This window comes from Phyllostomus hastatus, unplaced genomic scaffold, assembly GCF_019186645.2.
Source record: "Phyllostomus hastatus isolate PE091 unplaced genomic scaffold, TTU_PhHast_1.1 phas_scaffold_1674, whole genome shotgun sequence".
NCBI classification, from domain to species: Eukaryota; Metazoa; Chordata; class Mammalia; order Chiroptera; family Phyllostomidae; genus Phyllostomus; species Phyllostomus hastatus.
In genome coordinates, this window is record NW_025334011.1 from 12016186 (window position 1) to 12036879 (window position 20694).

The 20694-nt window shown below is 48.8% G+C and overlaps 1 protein-coding gene across 1 annotated transcript in view; it reads right to left on the reverse strand.

Annotated features, from left to right (window-relative positions):
• The window catches only part of JCAD (junctional cadherin 5 associated), a 48402-nt gene that overhangs the window by 12163 nt on the left and 15545 nt on the right, over positions 1 to 20694 (reverse strand). The window contains exons 2-3 of the mRNA XM_045857737.1: positions 19282 to 19620; positions 759 to 4531 (exon numbers count right to left, since the gene is read on the reverse strand). Of these exons, the coding sequence (XP_045713693.1) occupies positions 759 to 4531; positions 19282 to 19562 (4054 nt within the window). The 5' untranslated portion in view covers positions 19563 to 19620. The remainder of the gene's footprint in view (positions 1 to 758; positions 4532 to 19281; positions 19621 to 20694) is intronic.

Sequence of the window (20694 nt, forward strand, 5' to 3'; positions counted from 1 at the left end):
AAACAGAAAAGGCTCTAAAGATGCCCTGAGTGAGAGGATGGAGAGGCCCAAAGGCCTGCAGGGTGCTGTGCCAAAACCATCTCGCCTGGGATTTCAAAATCAGAACTTAGGGGCCTTTAAGAAACAGAGTTAATGAGCGAAATTTTTAGGGGTGGGGTGTTGAGAAAGTGAAAACTTATTTTTTGTTTACTAAAGATTCATAAAGGGTGTGGTAATGAAAACACAAAAATGGGGCGGGGGTGGGAGTAAAAGAATTTGGAAGGTGAAAGGTGAGACACAGCATCATGGGGCAGGTAGTTTATTTAAATCAACCTGTGTGTCTGTTCTCATTAGGTTAACAAAAGCGAAGAGGGTTATCTGGGCGAATGCCACTATTTGGGAGAGAGCACAGAGCACAGATGCTGTGGTCTCCTTACAGGATTTATCAAGGTGCCTGCACCAAAGTTAGAACACTTACTGACGTAGCTTGTCACAGTAAAGGGCCCAGAAAGTTTTTATATGGGTACTTTTATACAGCAATTAATGTAAATAATTTCTATAAAGACATAATCATTTAAAGTATATTACAAGACTTGATTTTTAAGGAAGGCTTCTAGACAATTCTTTGTAAAATGAAGACTCTTTTGGTACAATAATTCACAGGATCAATTTTTTCTTTTCTGAATATACAAATGTTCATTATCTACCAACCTGGTATTTTTTATGCCCCAAGGACTCCAAATTAATACTGAACCCTTGCCACTTGCCTGACTCCTCACCTGGGCACCAGAAGTCCTGATCCAAGCTCTTCTTCTCCCTTCCTGCTGCCAGATGCCCATTCTCTTCCAGTGGGCGGGCACCCTTGCAGACAGAGAATGCACTTCCCGCCTTCCAGGCCAGGTCCCCAGTGGTCAGAGATGCCAGGCCTCCCGGCTGAGCCCCTGGGCCCCTCTCAGCCTTCAGTTCCTCGGCGTCCTCCATGGAGCCCGCGCTCCGGGAGCTCAGGAGCCTCATCCGAGACATAGAGCTCACCTCTTTCATCCTCATCGAGCGGTCTGGGTCAGCTCTCCTGGGGGGAGAAGCCAGTTTCTCCTGTAAACTTTCAATCACTTTGGAAGTACTTCTGAGCCTCCTTTCTGAGCCTGCCACACTCGAAGTCCTTTCTATAAAGTGGAACAAAGTGGACCGGAATGGTGGTTTTGTCTCCGTGTCCTTGTGATGGAAGGGCTTGGACTCCAGGGCACAGGGCTGAGATTCGGGGTCGGGGGCTTTGCTGGGGATGGCTCCATCTACACCTGAGCACTCAGAAGTCCAGGGCACCCGTTGGGCACTGTCCCTTTCCCCTACAAACAGAGGGCTTTTGGTCCAGCCACACTTTCTCCTGCCATAAAAGGCATCAGTGGACTCTCTGGGGTCATCCAGCTGTGCTGGGCTGGATACCGGCTCCTCCTGAGGGGACACTGACCTGCAGGCACTGCCATCATGCTCCAGGTGCTGGTTTTGTCCTGTTCCCCTGGCGCCCGGCAGCAGGGACTCCACTGCCACCTCAATGCCCAGGATCCTGGCAGCCCTCGCTTGAAGGGACTCGTTTGGGGGGATTTCTATTGCACTCGCTTCACCTGAAGACCTATCCAATTCATTGGCACTCTGCTCTTGGGCTGGGGTCAGCCCCACAGACCTCAGGTCTGGGGCCGAGAGTCCTCGAGGTTTGTTGGTGAGAGAGAGTGGGACCGCTGTGTCCCTGTGCTCCCCATCACCAGGCTTCGGAGGGGCTGCTTTGCTCAGCTCCACAGACCTTAAAACACTGGGGAGTTCCTGCCTTTGCTGGGGTTCCCTCAGTTCAGTGGGATGGGATGAGGACGCTGTGTCACTTGACCCAGAAGACATCACTCTTTTCACAGGACCTGGGCTGAGTGCCAGCTCCTTTATTCTTTTCCCAGCGTCCTGGTTTCTCTTCTCCACAATCAAGCTCCCCTGTGCTGACAGCAACGCTTCACGCCTGCCATCTTCCACCCGCGAGGGGCCCAGGTATTGCGGATAAGAACCCTGGTGGCAGGTGGCAGGCTTCTGCTCCTCACTCCAACTCTCGGACTTACTCTTCACCCTTCCCGACCCGAACACAGGCTCCCCCAGCACCAGCCTCCTTGGCGGTCCCTCCGCCCTCCTTTCCTGGCTGTCTTCACTGAAGCCCAAGCTCTTGGCTGTGCCATCAGCATGGCCCGCTGGCTGCCATTCAGTCTCACTGTCCTCACTGCCACTGCTGCTGTGACTGCTCTCTTCCTCTTCCTGAAGCTCCTTGTTAAAACTTTCTAACTGACTTATCAAATCCCAGGGGCGACGGCTGACTGGTTTTAAAAGAAACTGCCCAAACAGCTGCTGACTATTGCATGGACCTGTGGTTGCCCCCTTCACCACCTCGCTTCTGGATGTGGGGCTGGCTCCATGTCCATGGCCATCTGTGCAGGACTGACTACGGCCCACTTTTGGCACAGGGGCCTGGTTTGCGAATAAGGAAGTCCTTGAGAAAGCACTGTGGCTAGAAAGGTTGAGGGACAGTTGACCTTTCAGATGATGAGCATTTGGCCTCTGGTACTGGTCACTGGAAGCCAATGCCGTGCGCATCTGAGCTTTGGAGGCAGTAGGGTCTAGAAATGTGGGAGTCAGCTCTGCATTAGGTGACCCTTCTGACTTCTCAGCAGGGAGGGGCTTCGGGCTTTTGGATTCTTCCGTGAAAGTGGTTTGTGTTTGCTGATCTCTGTACTGGTGCCCTGGCCACGAGCCAGAATACTGGAGTTCTCTGTGTTTCGTGGGGTGAATGAATCTGAGGTCATTTGTTTGTCTGCCTTCTCCGGGTTCCCCCAGCTCTTGCTTTGGGAACTCGGTTCTCCCGGCCATGCTTCCTGTGAGAGCCTGCAGCTCCAGGTCAGTGGAAGACATGCTCAGCAGGCTCTGCTCTTGCAGGGCCATGCTCTTATTGAGCCCATGCTTTTTATCAGTACTCTGCTTTAAGTCATTGTTGTTCGAATCTGTATCTGGCAGATGTGATTCTGATTTCACTGGGATGGAAACCAAACAAAATATCGTCTCGTTCACTTTTTTATTTGAACTTTTCTTGGTCTGAATCCCAGCTTCAAACTTTTTGAGCTTGGTTCGGGTTTCGCAGGTACTCTCGCCCTGTGGGTTTGGGGAGGAGACTTGGCTTTCTGCTTGTCCATGTTGGCTGTCTCTCACATCAGGCCACTGTCCTCTCATCACACAGTGGTCTCTTTGGTCAGGAAAGCCACCATTTTCTCCCTCCCCGGGGAGCTGGCCCCACAGCCACCGGGGACTGGGGTCGGCAAGGGCATGGCCTCTCTTACTCCCTGGTGGTGACATGACGCTCCGTGGGTTCAAAACGGCACCATCACGGTGCATGTTTCCATGAGCTGGCTCAGGGGCAGAGACCAGACCGGAGTTGTGCAATTTCTCATCCACCTTTGTTTTTTCACGGAAACCCTGGTGTCGGGACAGTTTAATGTGTCGTATCCGTGGGTCATCAAAGGGAATGTAGAGAACGGATCCGTCACAAGCAGTGATGGGATGGGACTGTTGTGAGAAGCTCTGAGGAGAGTGTGGGCTCCCGCCATCCTCGTTCCCAGTTGCAAAGGAGCCAGAAGGAAGCTGATAGCTGGCAGCAGCCTCCTCAGTCGGATGATGGCGCCCATCACACACCCGCTCGGGCGCCGCGTCCTCCAGGTAGGGGTTTGGGATGTGCTGGGGCGGCGACCTGTATGATGGAGGAGGCACGTACATGGGTGGCTCCAGACCAGCGTCGGGCAGGCCGAGCTCCTGCCGGGGGTGATTAGTTCTGGTCAAGTAGGGGTCACTCAAGTCTGTCTGCTGGCTGTCCAGACAGTCGCTGTTCTCCACTCCTCCCCTAGAGTGTTGGTGGGAGTCGTAGGATGGAGGCTTGAGGGGTCTCCCAAACTTTGGCCAAGGTAAAGGGGCTGAGGAGCCACCCTGCTCGGGGTTCCCTGTGGGTTCCAAATTCGGTGCACAATTTGGAGGGTAAAATGGCATTTTAGGGATGCCTGGTAAGTGCCCATGGCTTAGTGGAATTTCCGTGCAGCTCAGGCTCTGGGGCGAGAGAACTCTAGGCAATGACCGGGATTTTCCTTTGCTCTGGGCATTCAGCACGTGTTCTCCTCGCACGAAAGGGTATAGATCTTGAAACAGTTTCTCCCCATCACCATCAGACATCTGCCTTCCTAACCTCCTCGGCTGGTTCCAGCTTTCCATGCTTACATTCCGCCACTTGGCGGGACCTGCCACTCTCAGCTCATCTTCCCAAACCGCCTTCTTCATCACATTCTCTGTCCTTCCTCCAACTTCCCATGGACCCTCCCTCACGTGGACCGGCAGGCTGGGGGCTTGGGCCACTCCTCTGACCTCCAGGTCTTCTCGGTCTCTGGGACCCCGCATGCCACTGGCTTCCTGTCCTCTTCTCCAATAGGCGTGGTTGTGACCGCCCTGGTGCTGGGTGGACCACGCTGGCATGGGTGGATGATAAAACCTACAAAACAAAGGGGCACAAGTTACACCGAGGGAGGAAGCGCACACTGCTTCTGTGACTGGTGTTCCCAGTCACGCGAAGGTTAGTGCTTTGAAAAAATAGAGTCCCAACCAGAGTACTTGTCGACTTTAAAGAAAACACATCCCACTAATTATGGCTGGAAGGCGGCCATGGGTTTTACCATCCAAGGGCCCAGGAGTGGCAGCCACAGGCTGCCCACGAGACAGGAGGACACTGGGTACACTTGAGAGATGTGGAGGCCCTTACAGCTTTGAATGCCCATGGGAACAAGGGTAAGCCTGAGAGCAATGATTCCCAAGTGTGGTCTAGGGCCACCAAGAGCCTGCTCCTGGCTCAGCCCAAATCACTGAACTCTCGGGGGAGCCAGTCTGGGAACATGCTTTTCACAGCCCCACCCTATAGCACCGGTTCTTAAACCCCACCGTGTGCAGGAATCACAGGAGGGCTGCTAAGGCACAGACTTCTGGGTCCCATCCCCAGTTCCTGATTTGGCAGGCCTGGTGGGGCTCCACAAAGTGCATTTTTAATTATTCTTTAAGTTTCAGGTATGCAACATTATAATTCAGCATCTGTATACACTACAAAGTTTTTACCCCCAAAAGTCTAAGTATTATCCATCACCGTACAGTTGATCCCCTTCCCAGCTTTAGCCCATCCCCAAATCTCTTATCCTCTGATAACTACACATCTGTTCTCTGTATCTATGAGTTACTGAAACAATGATACACTACTTAGCCATAAAAAAGAATAACATCTTGCCATTGCAACAACATAAATGAACCTTGGGGATAAAATTCTAAGTGAAATTAGAGAAAGACAAATACTGCATGACACCCCCATATGTGGAACATAATGAGCATTTCTAACAGGGCCCCTGATGCTGCTGATGCTGCTGGTCCCAGCACCCCACTTTGGGAATCACCATGCCCGTGGTTGTCCACCATGACTGTGCATCAGAATCCGGAGGGACTGTATAGCTCCTGATACTCAGGCAGTATCTCAGCTCCAACTCATTCGAATGGTGGAGGCAGGAGGGGGACCAGACATCAGTGTCTCCCCAGGTTCCCCAGGAACCCCCAGTGTGCAGCTGGGACAGAGCCATGACTCTGGCAGAGTTCCCACACCTCCCTCATGGTGAGAATCATCAGTGGGTTCATTAAAGACTCACATAACCAAGTCTCTCCCCCTGGAAGGCAGCTTCAGGTAGGGGCTAGGGGTGCAACTGTGTTTTAACAAGCACCCTGAGGGAGCCTTCCCTTCAGACAATGTGGGAAGTACTTCCACGGCTGCCTCTGAGACTGACCGGAGGAAGAGGGGGCTCTGTTCATGGGCAGAACTCCCTGCCAGGCAGGAAATCGTGCACAGTGCAGTGTAAGTGCCAGCCTAGTTCCAGGCTGCTGTTCGCCACCTGGCTGCCCTTCAGAGTCTCGTGAGCCTTTGGGAAATTTCAGTGCCGGGGTAGGGGTAGAAGGGCACTAGATGAAAGAAGGTGAAAGAAATTAGCCAAAGAACATACATGCATGGCCTGGGGACATGTACAACGGTGTGGTGATGGCCTGAGTGGGGGCTGGGTGGAGGAGGGCAAAAAGGAAAAAGCGGGGACATCTGTAACAGCATGAACAATAAAACACAAAGAAAAGAACATCGATGCCTAGGGCCTGTCACCTTACACTTGGATCTAGTCAGTCTAGAGAGGAGCCCAACACCAGTGTATTTCAGTATCTCCTCAAATGGGTCTAGCGTGCATCCAAAGTTCAAAGTCACTGTTCGAATGCAGCGGAAGAAAAAATCTGAGTAACAGTGTTGCAGTGTATAAAAATTTTAAGTAACTGCCTGCAAATCACCAGACATTAGGACTTTCATAGAGTAAAGCCAGTCACTGAGAGGACGGTTGGGGCTCTCGACTATTTGGATTAACCATGGGCCAAGCAGAAAAAATTTCAACTCTAAAACTGCTGTTTGCTTTTTAAATTATAAAAGTAATATGTATTCACTGTTGAAAATTTGGAAAAATGTGGGAAAGTAAAAAATCAAACATCACTAATATTTCTACCCAGAGACAGTTAACTTTGATACCTTCTAGTCTGTGTGTGTGCAAGGACGAGCTTTTCAAACAGCCTTCGTGTTCTTCTCGGGGTCTGTATCACACGAACGTTCCATACCGCCTGTAGTACAAGCAGCTAACACACAGCTGCTGCCCTAGGCTAGGTCCTTACTAAGTGAGCTCTAGACACAAATTCATTTAAGCTTCACCAGCACTCCTCTGAGGAAGGACTACTCTCATTCCTATTCTATAAAGGAGGAAACTGAAGCACAAAAGTTAACACTAACATTAATTAGGCACTTATGCAGTGTCAAGCACTATGCAAAGCATGCCGAATGAATTTTGTCATTAACTATACAATCATCATTATGTCTTCATTTTCCAGGTATGGAAACTGAGGCACGGAGAGGTTAAACAACTCTCTCAAGTGACACAACTTTTAAGTGGTGGTAGGGAACGAATTCAAACCCGAGAAGTGGGACCATGAGCCCTTTCAGTCAGCCACTCTGCTGTACTTTTTTCCAATGTCATGAAAAATTCTTCACATGCATAATTTTAATGGACTAGTATTGTATCATACATACATGATTTACTTAACCACTGTGGGACATCTGTGTAGATTACATTCTACAACACTTTGAGAAACACTATTATTCACAAACACCAAGCATGTCTTAGGTTATTATTTAGAATAAATCCTTAGAAAACGAACTAGTAGATGAGGGGTATTATGTTACACTGTTAAACCTGACCTTGGATCAGCCATTCCAATTACACTCCCTGGGGCAGTACAGACGAGAGGTGGTCTTGCTGAACCTTTCCCATCTCTGGTATTACAATCATTTTTTTTTCGTATTAGATGAGTGAAAATAACTTCTCATTGGTTTCAATTTGCATTTCTTTGATCACGAGTAAGGTTAATTTTTTTTTCATGTGTCTACTTGTCATTTGTGGTTTCAAACAATTTCTACAGCACAGTCTGCTTTTCAGCTGACAACAAGGTAGAAGGGGAGCGGACAGGAATCGAGAGAGGCTCCAGGGCAGTGCAGCCGCGCAGGCGAGGCCTGGGGGCTGCCAGGGGAGGGTTGAGCAGGGCCACTCTCAGCACACAGGCAGGAGGCTGCTGCTCTGCAGGAGCCTAGATGGTAAATGAATTGCAAAAATCTATTATTTATCATTATCATTATTTTGGAATTACTTCTTCAAATCCTGCCTCCACCCCCAACCCCTGATAACTTGTTAAGCAGCCACTTAAAGCAAAACTGAATTATGGGTTGAAAAAGTAGAAAATATCATTGAAGAGCAACTTGAGGTAAAGCATTTGCCACTGAGCAGCCTAAGCGCTTCTGTATTTACTACCCAAACATAGTGCAAGCTGCCTAACACTGGGCCCGGCTGAAGGTCAATTCTTGGTTGCTTGTGTTGTCATCAAAATCAGGTTTTGAATGCTCAGCAGAGCACTTCGTGGGCCGGGTTCCACAGGGATTAGCCATTGCTTCATGAGGGAGGCTTGCACATCTCCCTCCCGCTCACCGGCCCAGGTGAGCTGGTAAATCACAGTCCAGGGCTCTGGAAGCCACTGTCCCTTCCCTTAGGAAGTCCTCTGTGGGTCCCATCCACAGCTTGAGCAACACTGCAGAAGAGAAACCATTTAAAAATCCTCAGCACCTACTGGCTAGAGGGTCTTAGACTTTATGCAAAGCCCAAGGGCAAGACAAGAAGACTTAACAAGAAGTTAGAGCTTAACAAGAAGTTTCAATGATCACAGATCCGATTAAGTGAGAGTGAAATAAATCATTAGGTACTGTGTGGCTGACACCCGGCATCAGAGTGGTGAGTGGGCTTTGTGTACCACATAGCTTTAATAAGCACTGTTCTTACTCCTTACGGTCTTACAAACATTTTCCTGGGGTGCACAGCTTTGTGGAAGAAACCACACTGTGTGGCTTCTGCTCATTTTTCTCAATGGATAATCTGGTTTCCCGGTAAACTCGCGGTGTACCTAAATGTCAAAAGGTGGCTGAAATCCCAAGGTGCTACCTGTCTGTCTATGTATGGTGAATACAATCAGAAGACAAAGAGACATAAATAGGACAAGAATATAAACAGACTGAAACTACCTACACGAGTAATGTGGCCAGTTTTTTTCCCCCTCCCCAAAATGTTACATTATCACTTTGTCAAAACTGCCATCTATGACTAATCAAATGACTAAGCATTCTGGTTAAGTTTTTTCTATTTGTACAATGCAACTAAATCCCAATTTAAGGAAAACAGAGATCATCTGGGAAATTTTAAATAATTTATTCTAAAAATAGTCCACATGACACTATAAAGCATTTACTGGATTGGCCAAAAAAGCTGTTTAGTTTTTTCTGTAAAATGAAAGACAAATTTTTATTTTCACCACCAACTTTATTGATTTGGATATTTTGAGCACGTCGGCTATCTCCTGCTATTGGCTTCTAGTGGGTGGAGTCCAGGGGGACTGCTAAATATCTTCCAGTGCATAAGGCAGCCCCACAGCAAAGAGTTATTTGGCCAAAATGTCAATAGTACCAAGAAACTTTACAAACCACTTTTGACACGTTCAATCAGTCATAGCACCTTCTCCATACACTGCACAAATCTTTTTTTTGCATTTCTGTTGCATTTTTATTTTTCTTGAAATCAAGCATAATACATCAAAAATGTACATTTTCTTCCATCTTCAATATTAAAATGGCTGTACAAAGATTCACCAATTTGCACACTGATATAACAGCTGTCGCAATACAGTCTAATAAAATTGTGTTGAATGAAGTTAAACGTAACTAAGCAGTGCTAGAGCCATCGTACAGAAAAGACTAAACGAACTTTTTAGCCAACCTGATATTTAATAATCACGTATTTTGAACCTACTATGAGCCTCACTTTGACAGGCACAAGTGGACCCCACATGGTGACATTCTGGCAAATTTTTCCTTCACACAAGTTATCAAGAGTAGATATTTACTGGCTTTGATATATGATATCTATTACCAGCTAAAATGTGTGCTACCTCAAGATGGCTTCAAATCCAAGGATATATTTTCTAATGCCTTTGAAGAAGTAAGAAGGAATGACATTTTTTTCTAAAAAATGAGACTAATAATTTACATTTTAAAAACCTTAACAATGGCACATTTTACAAAAAACATGCTGAACACATTGATACAGGGTGGGAAAAAGATAAGGAGAGCAACATGGAATGAGATAGCCCGACAAACCGTGTTGACAAGTTCAGTGAGACGAGCAGGGTCTTTACAGAGAACTCCTGGGAAGACAGGACAGAGATGAGACGGGAGTTACACTTGCTGGCAGCGCCGTGCTTTATCTCAGAAAAGAGACATGATGCCAACAAAACAAATGATAAGAACTGTTTGGAAAATATTTGAAATATAAACGTGAAAAACAACGTGTCTAAAGAAAAAGAGGTAAACCTAGTTGCTGAATATATAAAAGCTATTGATAAAAATTATAAAATGTTGCTGTTAGTTTACATGACTCACTTTCAACCACAATAGTGCCTTTCTTTTCAAAGTAAAAGCCTACTTAGAATGGCAATGTTTGAATGACCTTCACTGTGGTTTTACACACTCTGGGATTACCTTCTCGGTGCACTCCAAGATCCTTCGTTGCCACACAAACTTACTGTCATCTGTTGTGTGGCCAATAGCCAATGGGATAGATGCACACCCTCCTCCAGGAACAAAATGCTGAATCTGGTCCCTGTGGGCAGCTTCCAGAGTCTAGTCAGCTGTGCTTCCCTGTGAGGTCTGTGTGGAGGGTGGGAGGCCCCACTAAGTGGCCTCAGGCTCAGTGACTTCTTCCAGCTGCAGGTCGGCCAGCCTAGCAGATGCTGGCGCTGCCATCGCCTTCAAACTCTGGCATCACGTCGGGACCACTGTGGGCTGCAGCACTGGACCACAGTCACTCCTTCAAAAGTCACTCCCTTCCAGGTGGGCCAGCCAGTCTTAGCCAGAGGCCAAACACAGTCCAAGCACAAAGGTAGCGTGTGTTATCTAAATGTAGAACCTCGAATACTTCAAAGGAGAAGCTCTTTTCCCCGAGATGGGCAGAGGTATAGAGGCATTTCTTGAGTGACTCGTATTCACCAGCCCCAGTGTTTGATGTGTGATGTGTTTCTGAGAAGGATTGGCTACGTATTGCTACAGAAAATGCTCTTAATGGACCCTAAGCCTGCGATTTGATTTTTCAGCGTTCCCTGGTATAGTCAATGTACTACATCATGTAAATAGCCCTCTGTGTAAAATATCATCTGTGTACCATCATGGTAGAGGGGACTGCAGAAGGGGGACTGACCCTCAAGGAGGGCCGTGTAAGTCTGAGGGCAGGGAGAAGTGTGGATTATTGGGCTTGAGTTCACCTCTGGTAAAAACAAGGTGAAAGGACAAATGCCTTTCCTCCTTCCTTCAAGATGTGGGCCTCCCCATCTGAGTGCTTGGTGGCTGTACCCGCATTTACCACGGGTTAACAATCACCTTCTGAGAAATCTCCAAGCTTTAGGGAGGAAGGGCTTTGACAAATAAGAATGGAATGAGAAGATAGTGCCTGTCGTCAGACCTGGGGGTGGGAGGAACCCTGTGAGCATGCAGCCAACCCTCAGGGTCAGCCGCACCCTCAGAATGGTCAAGGCTGTGGCACCTGCGCAGGGCTATGACGCCATGGGTGGCTTCAGGCTCCTCACAGCACCAGCAGGGAGCAGGGTGGCAATGTTGCCGGAGAGTAGGGGCTTCTGCTTGCGGGTGCCAGCCAGACAGTGCAGGTTCAGATGCCAACACACAACTGCCTAACTGCATGCCTCCTGCAGCCCTCTCCATCTGTCTCTGCCTTGGACTCTTCATTTATTTTAAGGGGGCGGTAATAATTCCTTCCTTTTGAAGTCTGTTGAGAGGGTTAATGAGATAATACATTTGAACTGTGCAGCCAAGTGTCTAACATCATCAACTCTTGTTTTTGGTTATTATCACTACTGTTAACTCAATTAAACAACTCAGAGTACTTAATTCGGAAACTCTTTCCCTCACATCATCCAAGGAAGAGGGTGAGGGGCATGAAGGAAAGAGAGGAGAAGAACTGTTTGTCTCGACCTGGTGATTATTTTAGATCTGCATTGTCTTTGTCTCAGTTGTGATCTATAGGCCTTCACAATCGCAGGAAACAATGATATAGCCAACTGTCATAACAAGACTCTGCCCCTCCGGTGCTGGCTGGTCTCTAAGGAAGAAGCTACACCCGTTTCCACAATGATGATGTAGAACAAACCAATATTTAGTTTATGAAAACAGAGCAGGAAGAGTAAGCTCCAATCCATGTTCTGTCACACAAACCCAACAGGTAAGGCAGATTATTTCTGTATTTTCCTATTCTCTCTTTAATAAGGATAAGTTAAAATATCTTCACCAGTGTAGTCCATACGTTGTCACTGGAGACAATGAAAAAAAGACACCCTAGTTTTCGCTTCCCTTTCATGTTTCTATTACCACCCCTCACTTCTACATGTTCCTTCATTTACTCAGTGAACATTTACAGTGCACCCTTTGTGCCTCCGTTCCTCTGCTCTCTGGAAGGCAAGCTCAGAGCAGTGAGGGCAGGGGAGGCGGCCGCCAGGAGCAAGGAAACCAGACAGCCGGCTGTTTTCCCCTTTCTCCCCAAGCAGACAAGGACGCTGTGCCCAGGGAGCTAACAAAAGCCCTGAGGCCGCACAGCTGGTACATGTCAGTCTGTCAACTAGACAGCAGTCTAGGCTGTTCCTGCTTTGTGAAGAACTGAGAGGGATGCAGTGGCCCTTGAACAACACAGGGTTTGGGGTGCCGAGCCCTGTACAGTCAAAAACTGAGGTGTAACTCTGAGTCCCCGTCATCCCCTGGCATCCCCTGGGGGACTGCTTCCAGGACCCCTGTGGGTACCGAAGTCCACAGACGGTCAAACCCTTATATCCGATGGCACAGGACAATGCCTCCACTAGACCCTCTGTGTCCACGGAGCCCCGATCACTGATCGAAAACACTGTTTTCCATCCATGGCTGGCTGAACCCGCAATTCCAGCCCATGCTGTTCAACAGTCAACTGTAGTCACTTTTGAAACAAAGTGAGTAGAACTGAAGATCCACTCCGATCGTTTTTAGGTGACTATTTCATGTTCTTCCTATTCAGTGTCTCCCCCTTGGGTGTGTCCCAGCTGGCTAACCAATTCCAATTCTCTAGCTAAAGAAAGAACTCTACACTAACAACTCTCCTCTTGCTGCTGACACGGTCACCTGCACAAATGAAGTTCTCAACCGAGGTGCTGGAGTCTTCCTGTTCGAGAAGCACTTCCTCATCACTGCTCGTCCAGAAACCTCACGTTCAAAGGGTCCAACCTGCTTCTTGTCGGGAAAAACTGGTGAGAGCAAAAGGACAGGAGAGTGTGTGCAGGAGAGAGAACAGGGACCCAGGCACTTCGGGAAGGCTACGCTGCTTATGAGCAAGAGCCAAGCACCTCAGAAAAAGAGTTCACAAAAAGATGATGGGAAAAATAGCAGGCCTGAATCTTCATGTGTGTTTGTGAGCGTAACAGCTCAAACGATTCAGACTTTACTCTGCAAAAAGGTCAAAAAAACGACACCTAACACTTAGGATATGAAGCAAGAAGCTAAAAGACAAGTAATGTTTGTGGAACTATGGTTTTCTAAAGAGAACAAGCTACATAGAAACAGATGTTAAACTTGAAGCATTCCTTTTTTGGAAAACCATTATAAGCAGGATATGATTTGAGAGAAGCTTAAAAAGCCTCTGAAAATTAACTGTTTACCATATCCAGTAGCACTATCTAGAATGGATGTTTACTGATCAAATATAAACCTCCCAAGATGAGGCCCCAGATCGCTGCCACATCAGAGACTCTCCTCCATTGCTAAGTCTCTAATTAGTTACAACTGCCACTGATGACAAGAGATAATTACAAGTCATTCTCATGGTTAACTAACAAAACTTTTTACCAGAATTCCTGGGGCTAAGCAGAGACAACCTATTATGGTGTGACTTTTAGATTCAAACCTCTTCTGTGTTACTTTATTTTACAGTTTCCTCTGACTATAATATTTCAAAGGAAACCCATGAAGGAAACCGTGAATGCCTGATAACAGTGTTTTACATAGCTGAATGGTAGCTGAGTATTATTCAGTTACAGCTACTTGCATTTTAAGCAGCAGTTTCCTCCATGTATAGATAACAGCTAGCTTTTCTCCTTTGTCTCCTCATCTTCCCCCTAAATCTGTGTGTGTGTGTGTGTGTGTGTGTGTGTGTGTTGGCAAGCAAGACTTGGAACAAAATAGTACGTGCATAAATAGTTAAATTTAGTGCAAACTGCTGAACTAAAATAATACTTCTCATTATAATCTTGAACACAGATGTAAATAGAAGTTTTCAGGAGCATCCTTTTCGTATTGCCAGAGAGAAGACAGAGGTGCCACATAGAAGATGTATTCAGTAAGTATCTGTTGTTGATTATATGGCAAAAATTAGGACATAATAAAAATCTAGCATTAAATGATTTGATCTATAGAATGCTGGCTGACTGTGTGCTGTTTTGCAGACATCCTGTTTCCAGCTATGCACCTGAGATTGCTGTAGTGACATCCGACATGGCCGGTGAGATTTTTCTGTGGCTAGCGTGTAAGGGACTGCTATGCAAAGCCTTCAGCCAGTCTCAGCACCACAACCTGTTCACAGACCAGTTAGGGTCTAGATGAGCTCTGCGGAGTCCGTGACTCAAAGCAGAAATGTCACTAGTTACTACAAGAATGGTCTGTGAAGAGCACAGGTTTGGGGTGCATGGCCAATACCCTCACCCAGCCTGGAGACTGTCCTCATCCAGAGCCCCTTTACCCACAGAGCATAATGCTCAAACATCACTGTTCAGACCTTTCCCCCTGTCCAGCCCTGCCCTGCCCACACTGTGGCCACAGCACCCACTGGCTGCCCCGGACTATCAAGTCTTTCTCTCAAAAAGCTGACTAAGAGAAATGGGCAGTGGTCATCAGGGGGCTTTGGAGTTAAACCATGACACAGAGGCAAGAGGGGAACAAAAGTCACCAACCATGAGCCCAAGTTCCTGGGAAGAGTAACTACCCATGAAGGGCAGAGGCTGGTTAGCAAAGGAGGAAGCAGAAGTGCGGGGAGATGCAGAGACAGAGAAATTGTGGGGCAGAGACCCAAGGAGTCCCCAGAGGAACAACTTCCAACCCAGAGAGACAGTAGGTGAGGGACCACTCTTGGCTCCTGGCTTCCTCATCCCCACAGAGTGAGGCCCGTGAGACTCCCATTACAGTCTCACAGCGACCACCCCCGAACGGTGGCTCGGCTTCCTGCGCCCACAGCCTCCACGGAGGAGGGGCACTGCACCACCAGGACTGGCTGGCCTGCTGGGAGTTTTTCTGAGTCTGTTAGTTCCTCTCCCCTACCTCCCTGTTCCAAATGAAGCCATCGGTTAGTGTGTCCAAATGAAGCCATCAGCACTGCCACCTGAACTGTCCAGAACAGAAAGCCAACACCCCTCCTTTTACAACGGAACCTCCAGAACTATCCTCACACAGGTCCTTGCACTGGCAAGACCCTCTCCACCTCCAGCTCACAATAGCCAATGTTCTGAAACACTCAGCACTTACCCAACTGCCTTGCCATAAAGGAACGAGGTATGAGCCAATGTACTGATTTCTGAAAGATGCTTGAGTGTTTAACAAATGCAAAATTCTTCAACAGGGATTAGCAAAAGCAGAGGAGAATGAGAACTGGTGTCAGACCTCGCGGAGCTGACGGTCTGGGGTCTAGGAGAATGTGTTGGGAGAATGCAAGGTAGTGAGTAACTTTAACTGGAGAAAGCTGAAAAGGTGACACTGGTACAGTGGGTTTCCTGCGGAGACAGGGTAGAGGGGGTTCTGGGTGCTCCCAGGCAGGGCTCAGGGAGTGGGGAGCACACGGACCCCCATGTAGCTAGCACTCTGGAAATGGGAGAGGACGCACGAAAGGCAAGTGTGGCTCAGAGGAGGAGGACTGGAGGGCCCACCACAGAGCCGGGGGCTGACAACAAAGCCACCGGGGCCCAGGAAGGCCCCAGAGCAGGATCACGCAGCGAGGGTCAGAGTCCATCATTTGTCCTTGGAATGCTTGTGAAGTTACCAGCCTGAGACAGGCAGCCAGTGCAACATTGAATGTAGCTGCGGAAAACAATTCCTCTCCAGTCATCGTCAGTTTGGATAACAGCTACGTGAGATGAGAACAGATGCTTGGTCCTGGGTCCAGTGCTGGAGCACAGGAGCTTTTCAGTAAGTTCGGTTGGCCCTTCGCCACTCCTCACATCAGAACTGTCTGTCTCGTCCCATCTCGGGTGCTCAGTAGCACTTGATCTAATGGCAGTGGAAGCTCAAAGCACAGCCTCCTCTTCAGCAAGTTAGGAAACACATCCTGAATGTCTGGAAATCTGATCAAATCCCCATATCTGTATTCCCTTCTTCTTTTTTAAAAAACTTTTATTCAATATGACCAGCCCCTTCATGCACTCTCTTCAGAGCTGATATTAATTATCAGAGGGAAAGAGATAATCCTGATCACTCCCACCACACCCCAGCTGGTGGACAGCACCACCTTCGTTTACGTAGCCCTGAGCAGCGTCACAGAGAGGCAGCATGACACACGTGTATCTGATGCAGGTGTGACAGGATGCATTCCTCACGCAGCTCCCCAACAGGAAAGGGACGCAGCTGGGCTCCGAAGGCACTTACACATCCATGCGAGCCACTGGGAGTGCAGAGGACCAGGACCAGGACCCGGAAGTGCGGTCCAGCACTGAACAACTGTGAGCGGCACTCAGAGGCTCCAGCGCCCTTTCCAGACTGGGCCAGGGAGCATGCAGAGGGTTTGGCCAGAGCCTGTGTTGCTGCACAGTGCCAGCCACTGCTGGCCTGGCAGCTCAGGGCCTGTGGTCTGAGCTGGGCTCCCCTCCACTGCCTCCAGGGCCCTTGCCAAGTTACCAACACTCTCTGGGCTTCACGTTCTTTGGCTATGAAGTAATGACATTGCCAGCATGCCTACATCACCACTGTCCTGCCAGAATAAAACAATTTGCCTCTGCTCAGCCCCAGTGGCCTTCCAAATGCCTGGGAGTCAGTGGAGCACTGAGGACCAGTCCGGGGGCGGGTGGGGGGGCACACTCTAGGGTGGACCTCAATACACCAGAAAAACTGCAGGAAGAGGGGGCCCTTGTGACATGTCCTAGTTACCCAGATGGCTTGGAGTTGCACAGGGCCATCCTGGGCCCCATCTTCCCCCATAGACCCAGGGGCCAGCCCAGCAGGGTCACCCAGGCCAAGCCAGGCTGCAGGGCCATCGCGGCACTCACCCAGTGCCTGCAGGCTGGCACCTGACACAGCACCGTCTGTTTATCCGGATTCGGAATGTACAGAAGCCAAAGTATTGTTGGTTTAATTTTTCCTTTTTCTTGTTTTAAATTTTTAAGCTGTTAACTATTAGTGCCTATTTGCTTTCTCCAAAAGCACATTTTTTTTCTGATGAGAAAAAATAATCCTCCTCCTGCCCACCTCTCTGTTTACCTCCTGTTTTCAGTTCTCTATTCGCTACTAAAAATTTTTTTTTCATTTCATTACAGCCCAACCCAGCCAGTCTCTGAGGCTTTGGGCACTGACATGGATTTCTACAAGCATGTACTATGCATTTTTTTTCAACCCTACCAGGCAACCTTCAATCCAAAAGCTGGTATACACCTCCCAAGTTAATCAGCCAACCACAGAAACGGGGAAGAGGCCAGCTCTGTCAAGATCTCTATCGTCTGTGTAAAGACATCCCAGAGCTACACAAAGCCACTCATCTGGGCACTTTACTCGTGAAAGAAGGAAAGGCTTCTGGCAGACAGGCTGACGCCCACCCACCAAGAGGCTGGGCTGGTGGGCCCCGTGGTCCTCGGGCACCTGTTGCCGCACAGGAGCTAAAAGTCCTGAGCCAGCTGTGGACGAGGCTGGGAGCTGCACTGCCTGAGTGGAATTCTAAAGGGGATTCTATCACCTCCCACTTGGGGACCCACCTCTCATGTCTGATCCAGACCTTCCCGACGGAGGGGGACCCCACACAGCCTGCGTGGCACCCTCTCATGGGTCCCACAGCCACTGTCAGCACCTGGTTAGAAACTGAGCCTCCTGTTTCCCAGTGCTTTTAGGATGGCGGGAAGAAGAAACTGCGCCCACGAGCACACAACAAACTCCCCGCACGCCTGGCACTGTAACAAGCTCTCAGGACCCTACAATCAAGGTGGAAAGTACAGATACACTCGGCACAAGACGAGAAGCAATGGAAGGCAAGAGAAAATCAAGCACAAGCCTGTGTATAATAACTAAGCTGCCCTAATTCTGAGCCAACTCATCCATAAGCACCCTCTTCCAAAGTCCATGGTGGGTGTGTTTGTTGGGAAAATGCCTCAAAACAGACTTAAGCCCAACAAAGCAGTGGACGCAGGTGCGATTTGTGAATAACAAGGTTACAGAAAAGCAGCTTGAAGTTCTTTTCCATTCTGGGTCCCCCTCTGAATCTGTCTCCATCAATGAAACTCCTCCCCCACCATAGAGATGGTCTGACCTGTCCACACAAGCCTCCTTTCACTACCATGGGCATGAAGGGGGCAATCGCCTTTGTTTTTCCTCAATAACCCAGGTATTAGATGCTCTGAATTATCAGAGAAAATCCCTCCTGCTTTTTGCCTGAAAGCTGACAATGAACAAAAAAGATCCTTTCTATAAAAAGGTGACTTCTAACCATTAAAGGCTATTTCATTCCCTTTAGACTCAACCCATTCCCCTTTCTGTGTGCCTGTTGTTTCACTGAAGACAGGTCTATTTCTTGCCGGTTACACAGTTTCTTGATATGCTCAACACAGGAAGAGCCCTCCTTCCCTGTCTGAGCCTGGTCCCAGCACAGCATTAAAGACAAACAGTTTTATGAAGTGATGACAAAGGTTTCCTCTAGGTCAAAGCTGCTTGGATGAGACTGCAGGGCTCCTCTCCCATGCTGGCTCTGTTCCCCCCGGAACCAGCCTCTCCTGTTATTGCAGGCACACACCCGCCGACGCAGCTGCGTTCAGATGGGGACCCACACTGGGCCCGGCGTGTGTTGCGAGGAAAACATGGGTTGGGAGCCAGTGGCATTATGTGAATACGCAAGAAGAAAGGTGCTCTTCACACATGGAGGAGAATGCAAACCTCTTTCAACTCAGTAATGTACCACATCTTCAAACTTATTAATAAGAAAGCGTAATGTACTAGGAAGGTGTTCCTGACATAAACTAGCTTTGACAGAGTTTTTAAATGGTTCTAGCTGAGGCAGTATCAAGCAGTTACAAGGGAACAGAGAAGCCGAGCGCTGAAATGCAGTGCTTAGCAGGACAGACTCCGTTTCGTCACCACTGTTTATTGATGGCCTCCTGGGGCCCGGCCCTGTGTGCGATGCTCCTGGAGCATCCCAGTACCTCCACGGACAGTGTCATCCTTGCCCCTCAGCCCCCTCCCAGATCCCAGCCAAGTATAAGGAGTGGGAGGGTTTTGTTACACACCCCCTGCCAAACCCCCGAATCAGAAGAAAATGGTGGGTGCTCACTTACCCCTCCTCAGACATCCTGGCCACAGCGGTGCTCGGGGGCCCTCCGTGGGCTCTCAGTGCATGGCGGCCCTTGTCAGAACCCGTCCCGGGTCCTGTCCCCGGGTACACCTTACCGTGTGGGACGGCAGCAGGGCCATCCTCACACCCATTCAGCAGGCCATGACCCGCTCTCACTCTGGTCCTCGCTGGCTGGCGCTCCTCATAGTGAGCCTCGTGGGGTGCCTGAACATCTCTTGACAGCTTGTATCCATGAGAGATCAGGAGGTCTTCTACACTGTACATAATGCACCAGCCTCATCCAAGCTCAGCTGCTGGGGTGGTCGTTGTGGCAGGACACGCACTGCGGGGACAACAGAGAGTGCTCATGAGGACTCGCCAACTCCCCCTGCAACTGTGTCCAAACCAGTCCCTGGTTGGGAACACAGCACAGTGCCTGTACCGAGCATGGACATGGGGACTGCTGCCTGAAATGACTCCCCATCTCATTCGGGCACAGCGTGGAAGCACAGTGCTCTGCAGGGTGTGGCGATTATTCTGGGGCCCCACCCTCGGATGGCTGCCTCTTGTAGAAGTCTCCAGAATGGTGTACAAGCAGTGAAATGATTAACGGTGTCCACCATCCCTTGCCCCAGTCATCTGAAAACAAGAGGGATAAGGAGAGAGGACAAAAATAAATGCAGGCTCAGAAGCTGCAATTACTACTTGGTATTTCTAAAAAGAGAAACTACCAGCCTCTGGTTTAATCTTCTTATCCTTCCCTGCTTTCATCTCATAGGCACACCTTTCACTCTAAAAGGGCAGAACTAGATCTGTAATCAACACAAAGTCAGGACACATGTCAGCATGGTGCACTGAGCAAGGGCAGCTACAGCTGGAGGCCAACTAGCCTCCAAAAACAGACCCTCAGTTTTCAGGCTCATCATGAGAAAACACACAACACACTGATCAAGCATTCACAACCAACCCACTGCAGAATCCTGAACTTCTCTTTCCCATGTGAAACTTTTAAGAGTCAAATTCTCCCCCAATAAATCTTGAGGAAGCAAGCATTCTGCATCTCTGGGCCAAGGATGTCCACATCCAAATCCTATCATGGTACATGAATTCCCTGCAGCTACTTCCCTGAGTAAACTGTTCTCAGGCCATAGTACCAAGAAAAAAAAATGGACAAGAACCTACTCAAGAACAGGTATATGAAAGCAGGTGGGGCTGCCACATTTCTGTTTGTACAAGAGAATCATCTTTCCTACATCTTCTCATTGTTAACAGGGTGGAAGGCAGTTTGGTCAGCTGGACCTGGCTCCCCAGAGGCCGTGATGTGGGCCCGGACAAGAAGTACACCATCACCAGGCCGGTGAGCACTGGCCGGCTCCAGCCCCGCTCCACTGGTGGACGGAAATAGTGCTGTGCAGCC